The sequence below is a fragment of the Sorex fumeus genome, unplaced genomic scaffold (assembly GCF_029834395.1).
Source record: "Sorex fumeus unplaced genomic scaffold, SorFum_2.1 ptg000061l, whole genome shotgun sequence".
NCBI lineage: Eukaryota > Metazoa > Chordata > Mammalia > Eulipotyphla > Soricidae > Sorex > Sorex fumeus.
The window spans coordinates 2358292-2381695 of NW_026606118.1; the positions used below are offsets into that span (position 1 = coordinate 2358292).

The 23404-nt window shown below is 48.9% G+C and overlaps 1 protein-coding gene across 2 annotated transcripts in view; it reads right to left on the minus strand.

The window, feature by feature from the left end:
- Positions 1-23404, minus strand: part of PACRG (parkin coregulated) — a 418491-nt gene that overhangs the window by 120322 nt on the left and 274765 nt on the right. Inside the window, exon 4 of one of the 2 annotated variants that reach the window (XM_056126202.1) lies at positions 8608-8757. The exons of the other annotated variant lie outside the window; for it this stretch is intronic. Coding sequence (XP_055982177.1) covers positions 8608-8757 — 150 coding nt within the window. The remainder of the gene's footprint in view (positions 1-8607; positions 8758-23404) is intronic. 2 annotated transcript variants of the gene reach the window in all.

Here is a 23404-nt window from a genome sequence, read left to right on the forward strand (position 1 = left end):
TTCATTACATTCAATAGTCAAACACCCATCCCACCACCATGACACCTTCCCCCGACCATAATTGGGATGTTTCCATCCTGAACCCCAAATCCCTGCCCCAAAGCAGCACTGTAGCACTGTCGATTCATTGATTTGCTCGAGTGGGCACCAGTAATGTCTCCATCGTGAAACTTGTTGCTACTGTGTTTGGCATATTGAATACGTCACAGGTAGCTTGCCAGGCTTTGCTCTGCAGGTGAGATACTCTCGGTAGCTTGCCAGGCTCTCCAAGAGGGGTGGAGGAATCGAACCCGGCTCGGCCGGGCCAGCTGCAAGCAAGGCAAATGCCCTACCACTGTGCTATCACTCCAGCCTGCCCCAAAGCAGAACCAAAATAATATATTGTGCATTGTCTGCCGTGAAAAACCACTGAAAATGCTACCAAAAAAGCATCCTGAGAGGAAAAAGTGTGGAGGTTGTTGGATTTCAATGGTGCTTATTTTCAGGCTTGCAGGGAAATCCATGAACAGGGTTTCACCATGCGGTTGAGCCAGGAGTGTGGTTTCAGGCCGGGGTTGTGGGAGGGGAATGGGTCCGGTCACTCAGTGCACGGGTGCTGACCCTGACACGGGCAGCGCGGGCCCAGGGAGAGGCGGTAGTGCGCCGTGTGGGGCCTGTCCTTGGCCGTGGCTGAGCCGCAGCACTCAGTGAGAAGGCTGAGAGGCTAAGTCCCATGGCAGAGGCAGCCGTCCCTGTCAGCGCTGAAGGGCCGGACTGCCCGAAGGGTGGAAGGATCCGGAAAGGTCCAGGCAGGTTGGAGAAGCTGTTCCAAACCTGAAAGCTGGTCTGCTCGGGGAGAGGCTGGGCTTGCGACACTCCTCTCTTGGGTGAGATCCATGCAGAAAAGGCATCCAGGAGAGCGGAACCATCTTCTGGGGCAGAGGGTTGAGTTCTGTACAAGGGATCACCAACATCCAGAAAGCAATCCACTTTGTTCCTGGTTCCTGGCAGAGTCACTGGGAAAGGTGTTGTCTTACGTCCGATCAGGTGACTGAGCCATCAGAACTTGCACAGACGCCACTGGACTCTGGGTGGGCCATGCAGACGCTCCTACTGATCTTTCCCCGCAGTCCCAGGGGGTGCTAAGGCAGCCGGACCCTCCCAGCAGGCAACCAGCTCCAGCTGTCCCGCTGTCAGCCTCTTCCTCTCCCTGCACGGACCCCCAGACGCAGTTGCCCCAGCAGAGACCACTGCCCAGTCTGCCTCTTATTAAAAATCCAGTATCAGAATAGAGAAGGGACCATTAAGTCAAGAATGGCTGGAGGGATCGCTCGGGATGGGAGATGTACACTGAAAGTAGATAAAGGACCAAACGTGACGGCCTCTCAGTATTGTATTGCAAACCATAATGCCCAAAAGTAGAGAGAGAGTATGGGGGATACTGTCTGCCATCAAGGCAGGGGGGAGAGTAGGATGAGGGGTGGGATACTTGGGACATTGGTGGTGGAGAATGTGCACTGGTGGAGGGATGGGTGTTCGATCATTGTATGACTGAAACTCAAACATGAAATCTTGTAACTGCATCTCATGGTGATTCAATAAAAAGGAGGAGGAGGAAGAGGAGGAGGGGAAGGAGAAGAGGAGGAGAAGGAGAAGGAGAAGAAAAAGGAGGAGGAGGAGGAGGAGGAGGAGAAGGAGGAGGAGCAGAAAGAGAAGAAGGAGAATGAGAAGGAGGAGAAGGAGAAGGAGAAGAAGAAGCCAGCATCAAAGGCTGCACAGATGCCTCGTCCCTGTGGGTCTCAAGCCAGGGGAGGACCTGATTCTTCCTCCCGCACTGTGCCCACCTGTCCCTGACCGCAAACGAGCCTCTGGACACTGACCCTCCAGTCACAGATGGACCCGACCCTCTGCCCAGCTCGTGATGCCTCCCACAGTCCTGCTGGTGTCCAGCGGCAGAGCCATGCCCGGGGTGACCACAGGAGTCCCTGTGAGTGCCCAGCTGCTCTCCACTGAGTCTCACATGGCCACCTCCTGCCCACAGCCTCCTCCGGACACGCCCCCGGCCTCTCCCTGACCAGAGACAGGATGCTGTGAGAGGAGGTGCCGTGCACTGCAGAGTGAGCTATCCCTATGGCCAAGGCACCGAGGGGCAGGCATTCCCCCAGCCTACTCCTCTCAGCAGGACTCGGCCCCACACACCCTCGAGGGGCACTGCACGTACCCCCATGCCAACAGCCCTTCCGCTGTGCTGCGTCATAGCGAGCTGCGGCCACCCAGAGCTGACAGCCCTTGATCCTTGCTGGATGGGGGCACAGTGAGAGGAGGCAAGACCTGCAGCCTGTCCTTCCTGTAAGCCCGGGGGCCCGGCCCTGACCTCTGGTCCCCACGGTGAGAACACGCATGGCCACCAGAGCCTGGGGGGGTGGGGGTGCCACAGGACAGGGTCTGCCATGGCCGTTCTCGAAACCCAGGGCTCACCCCGCAGAACCCAGTTCCCATCTTGTGGCACCTGAAACCTGCAGGGCTCAGATGAAGGTTCTCGGGGTAAGGGCAGGGCAGTACCTGCCTGAGTCCAGCACCCAGCCTGGGACTTGGCAGACACGCAAGTTCCTCTGGTCCTGCCGCTGTGACCTCCAGAAGACCAGAGCTCGCACACGGCCCCCAAGCCCCACTTGTGGCCATCTGCCCCCAGACTCAAACACGTGACCAGAAAACACATGCACACACGCATACCAGTGACCACGGCAGTGCTGAGCGCAGTGGCCAGGACATGGAAGCAACCCAACTGGCCAGCGGCAGGGTGGAGGAGTAGAGCCTTGGTGAGTAAGGAAGAGGAGTCTACTCAGCTGGGACAAAGACGTGATCTTGTGGTTGGCTGCGACTTAGACAGGAGGGTCCAGGTGAAGGGAAGTGGGTCGGGGAGATGGAACCAACAGCCGATGACTCGGCCCTCTGTGCCTGGAGACAGCCAGAGGCACAGGGTTTTGAGCAACGGACCCTTGGCCTAGGATGACAAAATAGGTGTCTAAGCAGTGAGAGAGGAAAGATGGAGGGAGGAAGAGGAGGACGGAAGCCCCTTAAGGACAGAGGTGGGCAGGGGAGGCTCGGGCGCTTCCGATAACTGAGCATCTCAGCTCTTCTCACCCGCTCCCTGAACTCTGAGGAAACATCAATTCTATTGTAACAAAGGAAGGACGGGATGGAAACTCTTGCGTGAGCATTTGTGGGTTGCCAACAGTGAGGCGGTCCCGAGTGATGACTCAGTGACCACATAGAGGTGACTGCGAGGGTTGTGCAGATGCCCCCGCTTCTCTGGCGTGGCCTCCTCCTACGTGTCTGGGGGTGCTCAGCATGTACGGCCCTGGGTACGGAGATGATGAGGGGCTGGACAGCTTCTGGGCAGCACTGGTGGGAAGATGGGACGCTGGACCTGGGGAGGGTCTCCGGCGGGGAAGGACGGCTCCCCCACAGCTGGGCGCTGTGGGAAGGGGAGTGAGGTGTGAGCTATGCTGTTCAGACTCGAGACAAACCAGATTGCAACCGGTGAGGTTTCCAAGGCTGCTGGGAAGGGGCTTTCTCAGCCGCGGGGCAGGGCAGGGGCTTCAAAAGTGCGAGCCTTGGAGATGGGGTGATGGACCCCTCCAAAGAAGGGATGCAAGCCAGTTCTAGGCTTTCTGCCCGGGAAGATGGACTTTGGCTCACACACGGAGCCAGTCACTGTCCCGGGAGAGAGCCCTGGTTCAGCGAGTCCCAGCTGGGCTGACCCCTGAGCCCCTTTCCAGAAAAGAAGAGGAGAATGGTGACCCCCTCCCCAAACACACACACAGGAACCACCTCTTTAAGAGTAAACCCAGACAGCGGTTCCTCAGTGGCGCTAGGCCCACCCACCCCGTGGACTGTTCGGGGAAGGTGAGGCGTGCAGAGAGCCCTGCCAACGCCTCCCTCCATCACCGCCCCCCCCCCCCCCCCATGCCCAGCCTTTCATGTCCAACACGCCAAGCACTTTCCAAAGGAGCTTTGAAGTCAATTTCCAAACTACAAATCAAGGGCTCAAAAGCGAGCAGAATTCCATAGGGGCCAGAAACCTTAATCCTAAAATTAAAATGAAAGCTCCGTGAAATAACCTTTATAAAGCCAATCTGGAGACAGAAAATCCCAAGACTTTTGGGGTAAGCAATCGTCCCCCTGAAGTTCACCTCCATTTTAAAAGACCTTGAGGTGCGCCCCCCCCCCCCCCCCCGACAAAGCGCCCAGGCTGCAAACAGTGGCGTCAAGTTCTCTGTTTACGTTCTCATTCGAAGGCTTAAAGGAGTTTATCATCATCAAATTGTTGTTTCTATTTTTTTAGAAAATTCCTTATGCTTCAGAGTCAAAGACCTGGGCAGACTTTCTAAAATTTTGCCAGTTTAACGTACTCTTAGTCCCTCGGCATTTGAATGAGTCTGAATCGGCGGCGAACATTCTAGCTTGTTTGCCGGGACTCTTGTGAGTGCGAAGTGGCTGACATCCTAACTGGCTAGGATAATCGGAGACTACTGGATTCCTTCTCATGGGGAACGTGTTTTTGCTTGATTCTGTTTGCTTCTTCCCACCCTATTTCATAGAGTTGAGCCTTTGGACATGGGGCTTACGGGAGAGCCTAATCAGGCCCCCCCAAATTCTGCTATAAAATTCTAAATGTCACTTGCTAGCTCATGCCTCTCAAATGCAGTATGCCACATTGTTAAGTTTGTGGTTTCATCTCTGAAAGCCATAGATGGAACACTCTGATTATCTTAATTTTCTATAACCTTTTTAAAATATTTTTATTAAATTATTTATTTATTTATTTATTTTATTTCGAATACCCATCCCTCCACAAGTGCCCATTTCCCACCACCACGGATCCCAGTATCCCTCCCTCACCCCATCCCCCCCACCCCACCCTGCCTCTGTGGCAGGGCATTCCCCTCTGTTCTCTCTCCTTAACCCTTAATAACATTTGTGAAAGAAGAAGTCACTAAACCAGAAACTTCTCTTCCACCCCAAAGCAGTCACTGGCAAAACATAATTGGTCAATCAGAATGGAAGAGAACACGTTCCAAAACTCAGAGAGACCCAATGTGAGCTCGTCCACAGAGAATCGTGATCCAGGCACCCCTTATTAATTACGCGGAGCTGTCTTTTAAAATACCACAGTCCCCCAAAACATCTGTCACAGATTCCACTTAAATACTATGCCAGGAGGGAGTGGATCTGAACAATAGTTAACCTGAACAACCCCCAGAGCTCTTACTTTATTGGTACACAGGCCTCCCTTCTCCTCTGTCCCTCCATCTCTCTCTCCCGCCTTCTCCCTCCTTTTCTCTCTCTCTCTCTCTCTCTCTCTCTCTCTCTCTCACACACACACACACACACACACACACACAGAGCATCTGCCAAGGAGAGACGAGTCCTCTGCAGCAAGAGGTTATTGCCTGTGAACCATCAAACAGATGCTTCCGCACACGCAGACTCAAGGAGGACGAAGGTCACTGGCTAGTCATAGAGGGGAACAAAAGACCCTTCCGGCAGTGGACCCCGCCAGAGTGTGATCTCCACAGTGGACCCATTTGCATGAACTGCTGCGTGCTAATCTCCGCACATAGAACTGTGTGTCTGTAGAGTTGTGTGAGAGTCAATGCGCTCTTGGTTTCTACCCACTCAGGGCCGCTGCTGGAGGAGGGAGTTACAGGAGCACAATTTGGTTGGCAGGCCAGCCCCCCACATACGGCGCTGTGAACATATTTTAGAGTGATGAGGAGGCCAGGTGCAGAGAAGCACCATGCCTTACCCGTTCCCCGTGGCTCTGGGCCCAGGGCCACGGCACTGCCACGACACACCACGCTTCCCGGAGGTTTGGGTTTGTCATTGAGGAGTTGAGGCCCTTCAGCTCAGCTGTCATTGGTTGGTCAGGCGGGCATCATTAGAAACCCACACCTATACGGACTCTTTAATGAAGGTCACCACAGTGCGGCCCTTCCCATCTGTTGTTTAGCCACAGCTTAATCGGATCTAAACACACACAGGGAAAACGGCAGCTCCGAAATACACGCTCAAAGCCCCTCTCTCTCGCTCCCAAGCAGATGCGTTCTTGGGGGTTGGCGACGTCTCTTTATGAGGGGCATGCTCGGGGTCCCCTGCTCCCCTCCTCCCCGCCACTGGCTCTGACTCCTGTCCCGGGGGCTCTCATCCTCTATCCCACCACCTGGGGCTGAGAAACTCCATTTGATGTTAAAGCAGGACAGAATCTGAAAAACACACTGAGACCAGAGTGGACGAGAGGCCCAGCTGGGCTCTTGAGGGATGCGGGGAGGAGACTGGCCAGTGCAGGTGTCTCCTCCCTTCTGTCGCGAGTAGCTAAGCACTAGCCTTGAAAGCTGCTTGGGTGCAGTGTGACGGTGGCTCACAGGGACAGCAGGGGACAAGGAACACAGAGACGGTGGCGGGAAGCTCAAGTACACGGAGAGTGAAGGTGGTTCCCCCACGCCCAGCGCACACTTCCGACCTCATTCTACTCGGAAATAAGTGCCTGTAAGTCAAGACAGCTTACAGGTGGTTCTGTGAACTGTCTCTACTCCCAAGCAGGGTTTTCCAAACTGCTAGTCAAGTTGCCGTTTCTGTAGTGAAAGTTCTAGATCACCGTTGGAAACCAGGCGGCAAGCTCCTCCCGGTTGCCTGTGAGCTACAGCCAACAGCCTCTCTGAAGACCAGTTTGAAGTTTTCAGGATCACGTGTTCCCAACACCGTGCTATGCAAACTGCATTCTGAGCGGCTCGCTGACAGCTTTTTAAGATAAGTAGAAAATGAAATTGAAGCTAATATTTTTCCTCCTCAAATGTCAGAAGATATCAAGAAAAAAAAAAAAACAACGCTGAATGGAGAATTCTGAGTCCGTGCATTTAGAAGTGTTCCAGAATCGTTTGCTATCGCTGGGACCCATCAGGCTATGGCAGAAGCTCCAAGTACCCCTGCTCCCTCCCATCCCAACAACCCCACCCCCCAACATCGAATCAAAGTGGAACTATGTTCTGAAAGTCAATGGTGGTTTCTGTTAAGCAAGTGAACATTCATGAACACAACTAAAATTAAAAGCATCGTGTGAAAGACGTCAGGTTCCCTCTGACCCCTAACCAAGACTGTGCACACCTGGGACCCCGCCATAAATTCATGGATATTCCACGCGGAGAGAATAGAGATGAGGAATCAGGAGCGTTTATGCTTGAGCTAGAAATGCTGCAACTGAAGCTCACGTCACTCGATTTTCCCCTTAGGCGCTGAGGAATTCAGGGACTAACGTCTGCTTTTGCCTCCCTGAAAGAGGAGACGTCTCAGCTGCGAGTCCACACACCCAGCCCTCCTGACCTTCGGAATGGAAACCAACAGCTCTTAGCTATCTGGGGCAGGACATCAGCTCACTCCCCGGGGGCATCCGGATCCACTGTGCCACCAGGGGAGCTGTCTGGGTTCACTCTAAGCCAGCGCAGGGCTCTACTGTTGAAGGTAGCGACCCCCTCCTGGGGCACCTTTCTGCCCACACCGGCCTCTACAGGGCCCTCAGAGTTGTGCGGCAAATGGTGATTGTAGTTGGAGGGTTGGACCCCTGTGGGAGCAGCTGTTACCTCGTCCCACGAGCTGCTGGAGCGGGTGGAATGCCACGCCCACTTTCCTGAGCATATGGGCAGGAAGGTGCTGCCCAAGGAACAGAGACGAGACCCAGGAGATCCAAGGCACTAGAGAGGAAAATGAAATGGCCCACAACCTCTCAATGCAAAGACCCACACCCACCGTCTCCCCGAGGCTCCCCAAACTTGCAAGTGCCTTTGTTGGGGGAAGCACGTTACCTGAGCCCCTTGGCACTTTTGCTGCCCAGAGAAGACACTATTGAAGACATTATTTGGGATCAATGCATCAGTACATGTATATTGCAAATAGGAGCTCACTGTCATCAACTCAGCCACCACAAAAACCACGTCACTCTCTTCCAATTGGAGAGCGTGTTTTAAGCCTTTTCAAACCACCTAGTCTAGATTTTGACATTGCTCTAAAATAACTTTAAACCAATTAATTTAGATAAACTTCCATTTTACCGAAAGGCATCTAAAGGTAGAATTCTTACCAAAAGGAAGAGAAACCCAAATCCTAGTAATGTATTAAATTCTTTTTTTTCCTTCTTGTGTTACACCCGGCGATGCACAGGGGTCACTCCTGGCTCTGCACTCAGGAATTGTCCCTGGTGGTGCTCAAGGGATCATATGGGATGGTGGGAATTGAACCTGGGTCGGCCACGTGCAAAGCAAACACCCTACCTGCTGTGCTATCACTCCAGCCTTAGTAATGTATTAAAATTTTTTTAAAAAACCTTATAATTTAAGTATAGAAGGTTCTAGAATGCTTCTGAGCTCTGTGCTGGGTGAGTGAGCAGGTGTGGGAGACGGAGCAGCTGATTTCCCTCTTTCCTGGGGGTCACACGAGGGGCGGCAGGACGCTGCTCTTTAGAGCCCTGAAGGGATCTTGGTTTACCATGAACCACAAGCTCCGTGGGCTGCTCCTTACCCAGACCGTCCGTTCCCCTGGGCGTACAGGTGCTTTGCCTCAGGGGCCACTCACCGTTCATATTCTTAAAGATGTTCAGGATGGGGAGGATTTGACGGTAATAGGGCACCAAGGCTTCACCCACCATCTCCGCGGACACCACCAGATGCTGGAGGACCTTGAGGGTGACGCAGATCACCTGCCGGTTCCGGAGGTTCAGCGCATCTAGACAGCAGAGGGGAGATGCGTGAGTGACGGCTGCATCCCGCCCGGCAAGTGCGTCCTGGGCTGGCGGCACTCATGGTGCCACGTGGGGTGGGCAGGGCGACCCCGCCTGCGGGGTCTGTCCTCCCAGCTCAATGCTCCGCTCAACGTGTCTGTGTTTGCTCAGTTTTCCCAGTGTGCTCAGGCTCCTCCCCAGGGGGCTGGGGGGTGGTGGACAGAAGAGGAAAGCCAAGCTCGGGTCCAGAGTGGAGGGTGGACGGGCCAGGAAAGCCGATGGCTGGTGGGCTCCTTGGCCATGGCCCCGCCCAGTGAACCCACCTGCTAGTCCTCCAGTCATGCCCACTTCCAGGTACTGGGGAGGGGGTCCTGGGAGTGTGTGTGTGTGTGTGTGTGTGTGTGTGTGTGTGTGCGTGTGTGGGTGGGTGGGTGTGTCTGTGTCTGCCTGTGTGTCTCTGTATGTGTGCCTGTGTGTGAGTCTCTCTGTGTCTGTCAGTCTGTATGTGAATGTGTCTCTGCATGTGTCTGAGTGTATGTCTCCGTGTGTATGTGTCTGTGTCTCTGTGTGTCTGTGACAGTGTCTGTCTCTGTGTGAGTGTGTGTCTGTGTGTGTGTGCAAATGTGTGTGTCTCTGTGTGTGTATGAGTGTGTGTGTGTGTGTGTGTGTGTGTGTGTGAGAAAGAGGCTAGTGATGCACTTTGGGGGAAGTGCCACAAAAGTTATGTAAAGTTTTCTTAAAGGGAAGAAAAGCCGAGTTTCTGAAGTTCTCAAGGAACCACAGCAGATGACTCAGAGACCCAAGAACGCCATTAACAAACACTTATCTGGGGCCAGCGGCCCTTCTGCAGGACTCAGTGACCAGGGGCCCTGCTTCAGCAGGTAGGGCAGGGCAGGTGCCATGGGCGAGGGCGAGGCCAGAGACTTGTTGGCCTGGCCCTGCCCGCGCTCTGGGTGCACTCGGCCGCTACGGGGCCTGTTCGCACCTTCACCTGAGGAAAGGCTCCATCCTCAAGGAGAAGAGCCCAAGATTGCAGGAGGAGGAGGAGGAGGAAGAGGAGGAAGAGAAGGGCAGACTCCAGTGGGCTGACTCCAGTGACCTCCCCACAAGGCCTGTCCAGGCTCTCGCTGACCTGCTCCCCCCAGGAGAGGGGCTGGGTCCCACCTGTGGTAACCTCAGGGGTGCGGAGGGGCAAGTCCCCAGAGGGGCAGTGCTCTCGGCCTCCAGCTCCTGTAAGAGCCTGGAGGGCAGCACCTCGCACCCAGGACGTGCCCCACCCGAGTTCCCCCATGCTCTCTTTCTCTCCGCTCCGTTATTTCACAGCACCACCACCTGCCCCCAGCCTCAGGGTATGATCCTGCATCTGCTTCCTCACCCTCACCGAGTTTCCAGCCAGCTGTTCTGTCTGTCCCGGCTTGTGTCTTCCCCATTCCCGCCCATCTGCCCACCTTCTCCTGGGCCTCCATCCCCACCCTGCAGCCCCCGAGGCACCGGGCCCCGCTCTCTGCCCTCCTGTGTGCCCACAGCAAAGCTGCAGGTCTACCTACCCGATCACACGGTCTGTGTCTCCCTCTCGCCCCTCCCAGAATCAGCCACAAATGCCCCAGGTGCCCACTGGAACCAAATAATTTCCCGTTAAAAATCCGGGAAAACAAGACATCCCAGACATTTCCTCCGGAATCAGGAGGACGTTTTTATTTCTAAGTGAAATGTGTTCAGCTGCCTTCCCTCTAGCAACGAAAGGCGCGTAGGGTCTGACAGCTCCTTTGGGTCCCCTCCTGCTAACTACAGGTACACCCCATCTTCCTGGCTTCTTTGAAAGTAAACACAAAGAGACAAACAGAGAACCAGCCTAAATATATCCATAGAGTTCGACTGCAAGACGGCTCATTATTACGGCATTTCGACACGTTGTGGGCTTTGCCATATATTTGAAAAACAACTAAAAATAGAATACTAGAATTTCGTCTGTAAGCTCAAGTAATGAGGTGTCCTGGAACAGAACTTTGGGGAGGGGAGAAAGGGTAGGAGAGAGAGAGGGGAGAGATTGGCGTGGGGGCGTTGTGTGTCTCACAGACCGCCATGGGTTCTCCGGTGTTATCCAAAGTAAAAGACGATTGCAGAAAGCGTGGGGTAACAGCACCCCACCCACTGACCCAGCTCAGTCTGATATAAAAGAAGTGGGCTCTCACTCGCATTGCTCAGAGAATCATGGGCAGGGGACACTCTTTTGCCAGGTCTACTGGGGAAGCTCAGCGTGGCTAGGTTTGGGGAGTGACCAGACATCTTCCTACTCTAGCAGTCAACTGAGCTACGTTCACCTCAGCAGACCAGGAGCTAAACTGAACACTTGCCCCTAGTAGCTGACGGGCTTAGTCCTCAGCTATCAAATGTTTATTGAGAATGTAGCATGTGCCAGTCCATTTTTTTCAAAATTGGAGTTAACGTGCACAAGACATATATGTGATATGTATACAGAAGAAGGTTTGAGTTTGTTTTTTTTTTATTGAATCACCGTGAGATAGTTACAAGCTTTCATGTTTGAGTTTCAGTCGTACAATGACAAACACCCATCCCTCTACCAGCGAATATTTTCTACCACCAATGTTCCCAGTATACACTCCCCCCTTTCCAACCCTCCCCCTGCCTCCATGGCAGACAGTATCCCCCATACTCTCTCTCTACTTTTGGACATTATGGTTTGCTGTATAGATACTGAGAGGTCATCATGTTTTGTCCTTTATCTACTTTCAGCACACTTCTTCCATCCCAAACGAACCCTCCAACCATCATTGTCTTAGTGATCTCTTCTCTATTCCAGCTGCTTTCTCCCCCAGCTCATGAGACAGGCTTCCAACTATTGGGCAATATTCCTGGTTACAGCATTTATACTGCCGTCAGAGGAGGTATTTGGCCAAGGGAAGGATTAAAGTTCCTTAGATAGAAAGTATTCCAGGAGAGTAAATGTTCTGTAAGACACTCTTCTTCATGGACTAAAAAATTCTCCTTTCTTACCAGGCCTTCCCCAGTTCATAAGGATAAAGTTCATAGCGACATGGAACCCAGGCTCCAGAGAGCAAAGAATGAGTCTTGACTCTGAAATGTCTGGGATGGCTTGTTTTCTGGTTTTTTTTTTTGCTATTTTTGGGTGACACCCAGAGATGCTCAGGGGTTATTCCTGGCTCTGCACTCAGGAGTTACTCCTGGCAGTGCTGGGGAGACCATATGGGATGCCAGGGATCAAATCCGGGTCGGACGCGTGCAAGGCAAATGCCCTACCCACTGTACTATCGCTTCCAGCCCATTTATTTTTTAAATGGGAAATGTTTTTATCATTGTGTATGTTTTTCTTGGAATCATTTAGAGTGATGGGAAGAAAAAATATGGATGTGCAGGTATTTTATATGCTGTGTAGCACTGTCCCCCTGTTGTTCATCAATTTGTTCGAGCGGGCCCAGTAACGTCTTCATTGTGAGACTTGTTATTACTGTGTTTGGCATATCAAATACATCACGGGAAGCTTGCCAGGCTTTGCCATGCGGGTGAGATACTCTCAGTAGCTGGCCGGGCTCTCTGAGAGGGGCGGAGGAATCGAACCCGGCTCGGCTGAGCTGGCTGCATGCAAGGCAAAGGCCCCACTGCTGTGCTATCGGTGCAGCCCTACTAGTTGGAAATGATTACTCTGGACAAGAGCTGAGTGTTGAGAGCAGGTAAAGGGATAGATATTACAACCTTTCAGCAACTGTTTTGCAAACATAATGCCTAAAATGAGAGAGAGAGAGAGAAAGAGAGAGAGAGAGAGAGAGAGAGAGAGAGAGAGAGAAGAGGTCCTGCCATAGAGGCAGGCTGGGGTGGAGGGTGGTTCGAATGGGATGGGAGGGAAACTGGGGACCCTGGTGCTGGGAAATTACAGTGGTGGTGGGATTGTTGGAATACTGTATGACTGCAGTTACAAATCATTTGTGATGCTCTTATCTCATGGTGACTCAATAAACAAAAAGAAATTTTTTAAAAATAAAATAAAAGCCAAGTTTTATAATCTGGAAAATGGGATGATAAAAGGAATTCACTCCTAAGACAACTGTATGCATTATTCAGAGAGATAGTTTCTATAAAACGCTAAGAACAGGAAGATGGTAAGGAACAATAAAATCATGAATTCACTGAAACCTGGTTGGAACGGGAAGATATCATGTTAAATGAAATAAGCCAGAAAAAGGAAGAGCTCACTTATCTGTGGAATATGGAAGGAGGGAATGCGATGTGTTTTTGTTTTCTTTAGTTTTATTCTGGGGGTTGGAGTGGTGCTCAGGATTTACTCCTGGCTCTAAGCTCGGGGGTCATTCCTGGTGGGCTCAGGGAACTGTACATCGGGGATGCCAAGGGTCAAACCTGGGTTGGAGTGCAATGAGAGCACCTGACCTGCAGGACTCTAGCACCAGACCCACTAGACATTTCTTGAAAGGAGCATACAAGAAGCAAAGGTGTTGGCAGGAAAAGGTACGCAGAGTTTAGAAGAGAATCCACACCTCGGGATGGCTATCCTATCCAGAGGAACTGGTGGCAAAGGTCTGGCCAGTGCTGTGCGACCACTACCAAGCTCAGGAGCACAGCCACATGATCCTAACTACTCCAGATTCTGGAAAAACACAGCCAGACCCCAACATTCTTCAGCTGAGTTGAGTCCCTCACATACCTTGTCCAGGGTAACCATCACACAGCAACTGGCATCACGCAATGGGCATGCGGAAACACACACTGTTTGTGGCTGGTCCTGTGTTCTGTGCTGCTGAGCGGTATCCCCCAAGCTTTACATTTGCATTTATGTATTTATTTTGCAGTTCCCGGACTAGATCCTGGGGCCTCACACAACCAAGAGAAGGGTTTCACCATTGCGCGACATTCCCAGCCCACGGAACACGTACTAGTGTTTCATATGAATGAATGTACATAAAAGGAAAGTGAGCGGGTGGTAGGCAGGAGTGATGGGTAGGGAACAGCGGGTAGGGCGTTTGCCTTGCACGCAGCCAACATGGCCGACCCGAGTTCGATTCCTCCGCCCCTCTCGGAGAGCCTGGCAAGCTACCGAGAGTATCTCGCCCACACGGCAAAGCCTGGCAAGCTACCCGTGAGGTATTCGATATGCCAAACACAGTAACAACAAAAATCTCCAATGGAGACGTTACTGGGCCCGCTCGAGAAAATTGATGAACAACGGGAGAACAGTGACAGTGACAGAGCAGGTAGTACTTTCCTCAAGCTAAAAGAGCATGTTGGTTCATTTGCTTTATCACTCTCAAAGCTGTTTAGGGTCCGGGTTTCCGCCCTTTCTCTCCATGCAATGCTCCTTCCTCCAAGCTGCTTTAAGAAGACCCCCACAATACCACTTCTGGGAATATATCCCAAGGATGCAAAAAAGCACAGTAGAAATGACATCTGTACCTATGTGTTTATTGCAGCACTGTTCACAATAGCCAAAATCTGGAAACAACCCAAGTGCCCTAGAACAGATGACTGGTTAAAGAAACTTGGGTACATCTACATAATGGAATACTATGCAGCTGTCAGGAGAGATGAAGTCATGAACTTTGCTTATAAATGGATAGGCATGGAGAGTATCATGCTATGCGAAATGAGTCAGAAAGAGAGCGGCAGACATTGAAGGACTGCACTCATTTTTGGAGAGTAAAACAACATAACATGAGGCTGACACCTAAGGACAGGAAGATTGTTCTATAGCTGGAAGCCTGCCTCATGAGCAAAGGGGAGAAGGCAGCTGGAATTGAGAAGGGATCACTAACAAAATGATGGCTTGAGGAACCGGTCAGGATGGGAGATGTGTGCTGAAAGCAGATAAAGGACCAAAAATGATAACCTCTCAGTGCTACAGTACTGCAAACCGTAATGCCCCAAAATAGAGAGAGAGAGTACGGAGAATATTGTCTGCTATGGAGGCAGGGGGAGGGTGGGAAAGGGGAGTTATACCGGGAATATTGGTGGAGGGACGGGTGTTTGATCATTGTGTGATTGTATCCCAAATATGAAAGTTGTAACTATCTCAGGGTGATTTAATAAAATTCAAAAAAAAATCCATTGCCACATCCAGCTAAGTGTACGACTGATTCCTTAATGAGGAAGTGTTAGGTATAAGAACTAGAGCACACGAGCATTGGCGATATTGTGTATAGAATTATGTAATTAAGCAATATAGTTCTAATTGTGTGTGTGTGTGTGTGTGTGTGTATGTGTGTTTTGATTCTGTTTTTGCAAGGAAGCGGTAGGGCATTCGCCTTACAAGCGGCCAACATGACCGACCCGAGTTCGATTCCTCCGCCCCTCTCGGAGAGCCCGGCAAGTTACCGAGAGTATTCGATATGCCAGACACAGTAACAACAAAGTCTCCAATGGAGACGTTACTGGGCCCGCTCGAGCAAATCGACGATAAATGGGAGGGCCTTTACCTTTACCTTTACCTTTTTGCAAGGAAGACTCTGCTGACTCTACAAAGGCACAGTGGACTTACAAAGAGGCATTGAATATGTTAGGAGGGACAGTGAAGAGGGTTCACTTCATGGCTACATGGGGCTAGTGGTAGCCACAGGGCCCAGTGAACGCTGGTTTTCCACAGTGCTCTCTCAGGGCCTGCATGCCACGCATCAGTAAAACATGCCAGAGTGTGTAGGGTACTAACTTTGCAGCAGCTGACCTGGGTTTGGTTCCCAAGGTCTGCCAGGAGTGACCCCTGAGAACAGAGCCAGGAATAAACCCTGAACACAGCCAGATGGGAGGCAGGCTTCCTCTCCAAAATCAAGAAGAGCCCAGAGTTTGCTCATCTCCTACCAATACCAGAAAAGAGAAATTGCTGAGTAAGCATGCAATATATATTAAAGTCTATCCTTATATAAGTAATATACATGAATAGACTTCAATAAAATTAAAATTATTGATTAGGTTTAGGGGGAAAATAAATTATCTTTCTCTGGGTAATGATATTAACTACTGGGAAATAACTTTTTTTTTTTAAATCTCCTTGTAACCCCACTTAAATTAATACATGTGATAAATATTATAAACTTACAATGTCAACTAAAAATGCATGAACTATTACTCTGTCTTTCTGGCATGTAAAATGGAACTTGGAGTCTTCATAGAGGACCATGACTGTTTCTATTGCCATTGCTGTGGCTGAGGAATAAAGCCAAGACATGCATTATAAAATCCCCGTAAGTTCATCCAGTGGGGATCATTTTAATATTTCCTATTTTCACTTTGGTTCTTATATTTTTCTACCTTGTTCTTGGGGAATTAAGATATACTGCTAGGTTGGAAGGTCTTTTTTGTTCTTACCATCCCAATGGAATTGAATAAAAAGATTTTTTTTGAAAAGAAGTTCTTTTCTTTGAAAGAGTATGTTAACAGATATAAAGAGAATATGATTCTGTAGCTTGAAAGAGAAGAAATATGTTTATTCTTGTGTTGATGGGCTTGAAAGCTATTGTCAAGGCATAAGTGAGGACTTTGAAGTCAAGATTTAAGGTTTTGAAAAAGGGCTAATGTGAGAAATCTACTGACATTATATATCCGTACTGGAAACTTTCTATTCAGAAAATTGAATTTCTATTGTACTGCTTACTTCCTTCAAATATAATCAACAAGACAGAGCTTCCAGATATATAAAAATTGCTGAAGAATAAGGAAAAAATAATGCGAAGTCAAAGTAGTAAAACGTATTCATCTTAAATGGTTATAAGTTACGTGTATGATTTTCTCAAGCATAAAATGAAATATTGCTACATGAATATTTTCTATGGTTAGCCCTGACTCCCTACTGTGGAATCAAGAAGAATGAAAAGTCTGCAACTGCTTTAAAAAAATGGAAATATAGGGGCCAGTTTGAGAGTACAGCTGGTGGAGCTCTTACATTACAAGTGACTGACCCCCACACGGTACCCTGAGCCCCACCAGGAGTGACCCTGAGTGCAGAGCCAAGAGTCAGCCTTGAATACTGCTGGGAGTGGCCTTGAAACAAAAAAACAAAAAGGAAATGCCCACCAAAATTCAAAAACCCCAAATCCTAAAAACACTATTTTTGATAGATGGTATTCATTTTAATGGCCTTGCTAGATAAACAACCATAACAAACTAAATAAGTCGAAGTCTGCTAAAATTCAGCCAAGGATGAAAATCGCTAACACACTAATAATTACAAATAAACAATGTCTACTCTACACTATTCAACATCATTGAAATCGAGTTACATTGAAATACTACAGTACTTTAAAATTTGAAAGATATAGCAACTACATGGATTAGAAAAGTTAATATTCAGTCCGGAAACAGAATGGGAAAAGAGACTGTCTCCTGACCCCATATTAGAGGCCATCATAAACCTTTTAGAGCAATAAGCATATTACTCATGACTCGGCATTCATTTCCTACTCATGACTCAGCGATTTTACCTCCAGACATTCAGTGAATGAGTCAGAATACAGAAGTCATCTAAATTTCCAGAAACAAAAGCATATATATAATATATATATATTTATATATCCATACAATGAAAACCATAAAATGATGAAACTTATCTAAGTAGGAAAATGTTCTAAAATAGAAAAAAAGGATTATGATAAGAATATGAGTGAAGGAGATGGTTACAAGTCATAGTTTCACTATGATCTCATTTTTACAACAGAAAATAGAGAAGTTTATCTGCTAGGATGCTAAAGGTAGAGACTTTTTCCACAGACATTTGTAGACACGGGGTTTTACTTCATGAAGAAACATAACTATTTTTTAGACCCCTATTAAAATATTTTGGTTGTTTTATTAAGTATATTATATATATAATATCAATATATTCTGATTGTTTTCTTAAGTATACTATTACATGTGGTTGTGATTTTAGAAATTGTAATGAAGCAGAATTCAAGTCATTTAAAAAATTTTTTGGTGATTTCCTGATTTTTCTTGAGCTTTTCTATTTGGAGACTCACCTCAAAATAGTGGGGTCAGGTTACAAATGTGTTTAGCATTTTGATTAAATTTTTCATAAATTCAGAGAATTACTTTTGAGGAAATTATTTTTATTACTGGATCTTTTCCTTAGAAACCCATATATCTTTGATTTTTCTTATCTTTGATTATGTTTCTCAGAAAATCTTTATATTGGTTTGCATGTCGATTCTGGACTTTTATTAGATTTTCTTAAAGAAAGTCTATATTTGTTACTCTTTGTATGAGGTAAATTTATCCCAATATGTTTACCAAAATTTATTAGAAAAACTGTATGAACTTTCTATATTTATTTGTAGCTGGCTGGCTTAGTTTCCTCACTAGTTTTTTTGTTTGTTTGTTTGTTTGTTTTTTTTTTGGTAGTGCAAGGGACAAAACCCAGGGCTTTACACACTCAAGGTAAATCACTATGTTATACACCGAGCTTTGCTCTCATTGTTTTTGAGAGAATTAAGTTGTGTTTGATAAATCATTATCTGAATAATGTTTTGTTAAGCCGATCTTTGGTTTCTTTTTTTATTTTTTTTTGGCCATAGGACATAGATCAGAATTTCTAGAAGGAAATGTAGCACTTTAAGGCAGTGTTTTAATGCTGAGAATTGACATTTTCACTTTTGAATCATTATTATCTTGGCATCTTCAATGAATAATTTTTAGATAGCACAGCGGTAGGGCGTTCGCCTTACAAGCGGCCAACATGGCCGACCCGAGTTCGATTCCTCCGCCCCTCTCGGAGAGCCCGGCAAGCTACCGAGAGTATCCGATATGCCAGACACAGTAACAACAAAGTCTCCAATGGAGACGTTACTGGGCCCGCTCGAGCAAGTTGATGAACAACGGGAGGGCCTTTACCTTTTAAGAGCATAATTTATTAAATTTGTAATGTAGTACAATTATCCTATCTATTCTAAAAATTTCTGTGACCTGAAATCTGAAACACTTTATCCTATAAGCAAAATCTCCCCCATTTACTTCTTTTCCAAACCCAGATAAAGGTGAATTTACTTTGTCTCTAGGAACTTGCCTTTTTATAAATGCCTTAATTTATTTTAAGTACTACATTACCTCATTAAACATGAAATTAATGTTTGGTATTACTGGGCCCAATATGAGACTAGCTGCATTGGCTGGAAATGCATCTAAATTTGCTAGGTGAGAGGGACTAATCATATACTTATTTGCAGAGCACTGCGAATTTGTGGGATGTTTTCAAACCGAGCTTTAAGTTTTGAAGTTGTAGATAATTGAAGTTAGTTGCTGCACCGTGGCTGGGTTCATCGTATCCCTGTGGGGATTGTAGAGTGAGGGCCACCATACAGCCCACGTCACTGCTTCCCGGTAGGGACTGTATGAAGAGGGAACCACATTTTCTCTCATCCCTCATGGAAAGGACTGATTTTTTTTTCTGCTAAGTACATACTTCTCATGAAAGGACTGTCAGATGAGTGGTGCATTTGTTCATGTTTCCAATGGGTCAGCACACATCCTGACTGTAGAGTTTAGGTTAGTGTCTGGTGAGTTTGCTCTTTTATTTATTATTTATTTATTTTAAATGGAATTACCATGAGAACAGTTACAAAGCTTTTGGGTTTAAGTCTTGGTCATACAATGATCAAACACCCATCCCTTCACCAGTGCACATTTTCCACCACCAAGAACCCCAGTATACCCCCCATCCCACCCCTCCCTCTGCCTGTGTGGCACTTTACTCTCTCTCTACTTAGATTACATTCAACTTTTAGACAGAAGACCCACCATTATTATTTGAAATTTTCCCCCCAACAATCAGACCTGCCGAAAAGGCATCATTAGATAATTTTTTTTCTATTGCTGATAATGAAGAGCATATGATGTTGCATGGCTGCAACAGCGGCCTTGAGATTTTGGATTTCTGATATTTTAGTAATTAAGACTAGAGGGATTTCTACCAAACGCCGCTGGGTTCCGAGATTGGTCTGTGTGCTTCTGGGATCATGGTCTTTCATGAGCTGGAGAAGTCGTTCGTGGGCAGCAACTTGGGGTCTCGTCAGGGTCGGGGGAAGGGCCTGTTCCAGCCGCCATCCTGTGAGGCCTCACAGGTCCCATCACTACCGGCTCATACCTCTCTCGAGTTTGCTCTTTCTTGCCATCAAATACTTGGCTTTTCCTTAGACACGTAACTTACGTCTTTATTGAAATGAAAACTTTCTGTCACTGAATGTCCTCAACAGTCTCCATGTGAGTTTCTCTGTCCCTCCGAGACACAGGCTCAAGGAGACAGAGATTCCCACTCTCTTCTGCTGTTGGGAGGCCCTGGAGCTGGGCCAAGGGGCTCTAGGACACAGTGTCTCCCTGATGGGGAGCACCAGTGGGAGGGGCGGTCTCAGGATCACGTGCTCCCAGCATGTGATGCAGCTTGACAGGAAGGAACAGGGAGACGGAGACCACAGCAAGGGGCCAGGGGCAGGCAGTCTGGCACAAGCAGTGCTGCTTCAGGGCTGACCGTCCCATTCTTCCTCAATCACAATCAATCAATCACAACCATCCTGTTATTCGTCGATTGCCTTGAGCAGGCCCCAGTAACGTCTCCTTCGTCCTAGCTCTGAGATTTTTTTAAAAAGTGCCACATTCAAGGCTCTTTCAGAGTTAGGAGAATGAGACCCTTCATTGTTACTGGTATTTGGCATATTGGGTATGCCATGGGGAGTTTGCCAGACTCTGCCGTGTGGGCAGGTTACATTCTTCCTCAGCTTGAGGAAAGGTGCCTGAGTTGGCCACTGTGTTGTGACTGAAAAAGTCGTGGGCTCGACAGGAGCTTGTGGTGGACACACCCATCACACACTGAACACTGATGGCACCTGGGAGAGGGGCCCTTCTCGCCCCAATGTCATGAATTAAACCTCAGGGAGGCTCTTGCCTGAGTCGGCCTGTGGTGAGACGGGCCTGTGGGCCAGGTTGTCCGGCCTTAGACACTCTACCCTCCACCTCCTCACACTGCCCAGGAGGGTGTTGGGGTCTGTCGGGAGCTGGGAATGGGAAAAGGAGAACCAAGAGTGGAAATGGAGCCCGAGGAGTTCATGCTGCTCTCTCCCTCTTTCTCTCACTCCCACCCTTTCCTCTGCCGACAGCTTTCACTCCACCCCCAACTTCCAGCTGGTCTCTGCCTCCTCTGCCCTGTCCTGCTGGAGTAGGTCTGCTTTCGACCCCACTGTAGCTCTGGAATTCTCCCTTTGCAACTGTGCAGCCATTTCTGAGCTCGCTGACCTCTGCTTTGGCCACCTCTGTCACGCATCTCCTAACGTGGAATCCACATAGAGGGACACAACCTTCCTGCGTGAGTTTCTCTAACGGTGAGTCAAAGGCGGTACAGGAAGTGACTGATGAAGAGCGGTGACCGTGACACCATGAGGTGATAAACTTCCACCCACTGTCCAGGCTTGTGGGCCATACACAGGCCCCGCTGAGGGGAGCTGAGGGAGGGTCCTGGCCCGGGGTTCTCTGCAGGCTCTCACAGATGGGGACATTGACGCTCTGAGCTGTGTGCCTTTGCCTCACGTGGCATAAGGACATCTCTCCCAATCAAGGAGATGGACTCACTCACAAACAGGAGGGACAGGCACTCACTAGAGTAGGACCAAGGGCAACGCTAGCTCTCAGAGGGGACGAAGAGAGGACCTAGGGTGACACTAGCTCTCAGAGGGGACAGACAGAGACGGCTAAGGCGACACTAGCTCTCAGAGGGGACAGAGAGGGCTAAGGCGACACTAGCTCTCAGAGGGGACAGACAGAGAGGGCTAAGACGACACTAGCTCTCAGAGGGGACGCAGAGAGGGTCTTGAGCACCATTGTGGAAGGTTCGCGGGGTGGACATGGCCACCTCCACATGTGGAGGGGCTAAGCCCCAAGTGTCCAGATGCCTCATTCCTCAAGAGCTGCAGGTTCTCCTCTGGGAATGGGAATGGTCAGTTTCGACCATGTTTGCTGGAGCAAGAGATTAACCTTAGCCTCAATGGTGCCACAAACAAGGGAACCTTTTCACCCATCGTCCAGATCAACTTAGGTCAACCCAGGGTACCAAGCAAAGAGTTAAAAGATCAGACATGTTTCCTCTGAAGCAAAGTCACTTCTTCTCCCTCCAGTGCCCATGGGCAGAGTTGTCTCAGCTTCCGAGTAACTGAGACATGCTGAGGGTGACAGGTATTGGGGCAGTGCGTGTGGTGGGGAGATCGTCAAAATCTCTGCCTGGGTCCAGAGTTTTGGGAAAGACCCTCTCCTTCAGCCCCCTAACCTCACTGTGGTCACAGATGGATGAGCTGAGTCAGTGACCCCACCCACCCAGCCCTCTGGCCAGAGCTCCGGGCAGGGTAGACTCTCCCTGCTTTGCTCATGCTCATCATACTTGGTCTTTCGCTTTCCCTGCTGAGGGTGTGGAGTGATGGTACTGGCTCTTTCAGACGGGTGTGCAAAGGTAAGAAGGACATTCTCAGAACTCTTGGGAGCCAAGGCGACCAAGAAAGGAGCCAGGTTTAAGGGGAACTGACTGAAAGCAGGGGTGGAGGGGATGGTGACGGCTAGGGACCAGATAAACTGTGTCTAAAGTGAGGCCCATCTCTGGAGTATTCAGCTATTTGACTAAGCAAAACTATTCAGGATGATCTGAATCAGATTTTGTCTCTTGAAGCCAACCCCCATCCTCACCCCCAACCCCATCTCGCAAATTACTCTTTTCCATATTTTCAGGAAAAAAGATCAAATTATTTTTCTTAAATTAAAAACTACCTCTTAGGGGCTGGGGCGCTAGTGCAGTGGGTAATGCTCACCTGACCGACCGGGGTCCCCCGAGCCCTTCCGGGAGTGATTCCTGAACTCAGAGCCAGGAGTAAGCCCTAAGCATCACTGGGCATGGTCCCTAAACCAAAATAAAATAAAAAAAACTACCTTTTAGTTATTATCGCTTTAAAAATAACTTATGCAAACTGGATTTGATTTTTGAAATTATAGAGGATAAACACACTTTCATTGGACTTGCTCCTTTCATAACACAGAATTCTCAAGATCAAGTCTCACCTTTCCCCCTGACTCCGTATCTGCATCCATCTGCCATCTCTAAGGAGCCCTCTGCTCTGGAAAATGGTCTCGCTGAGTTTCCCCGGCTGTGTCTGTGCACTTGTTTGTCCTTTATAGCCAGGTCACCTCAACCCATTAGAGCGCTCCTAATGAGGCCACTGGCATATGTGCTGTCTCTTAGTGGAGCAGGGACAGCTCGGGGAACCTGCAGCCGTGGGGTCACTCCAGCTCCATGTCACAAATGCAGGCCACGTCTCTGAACACCAGGGCACAGGACGGAATGCGGGCGGACTCCCAGAAATCGACTCTCGCCACTGAACGTTTCCAACCCAGGGAAAGCATCATCACACTATACTCCCTCTTTGCCTTTTCCTACAAAAGATCGTTGCAAGACTGTTTTTTTAAAAATATAATATGCAGTATAGTGACATGCTCAGGTGGGACGTATCACAATGTTGGTTGATACCGATACAGATTTCAGCATGGTTGTTGACAGCAGGTACATTTCTGGTTAAATTCATTTTGCAGATATTTGGACGCATTTTGTGTGTGTTAGCCAAGGCGTTAGATGCCACGCAATGTCATTGCATTCTA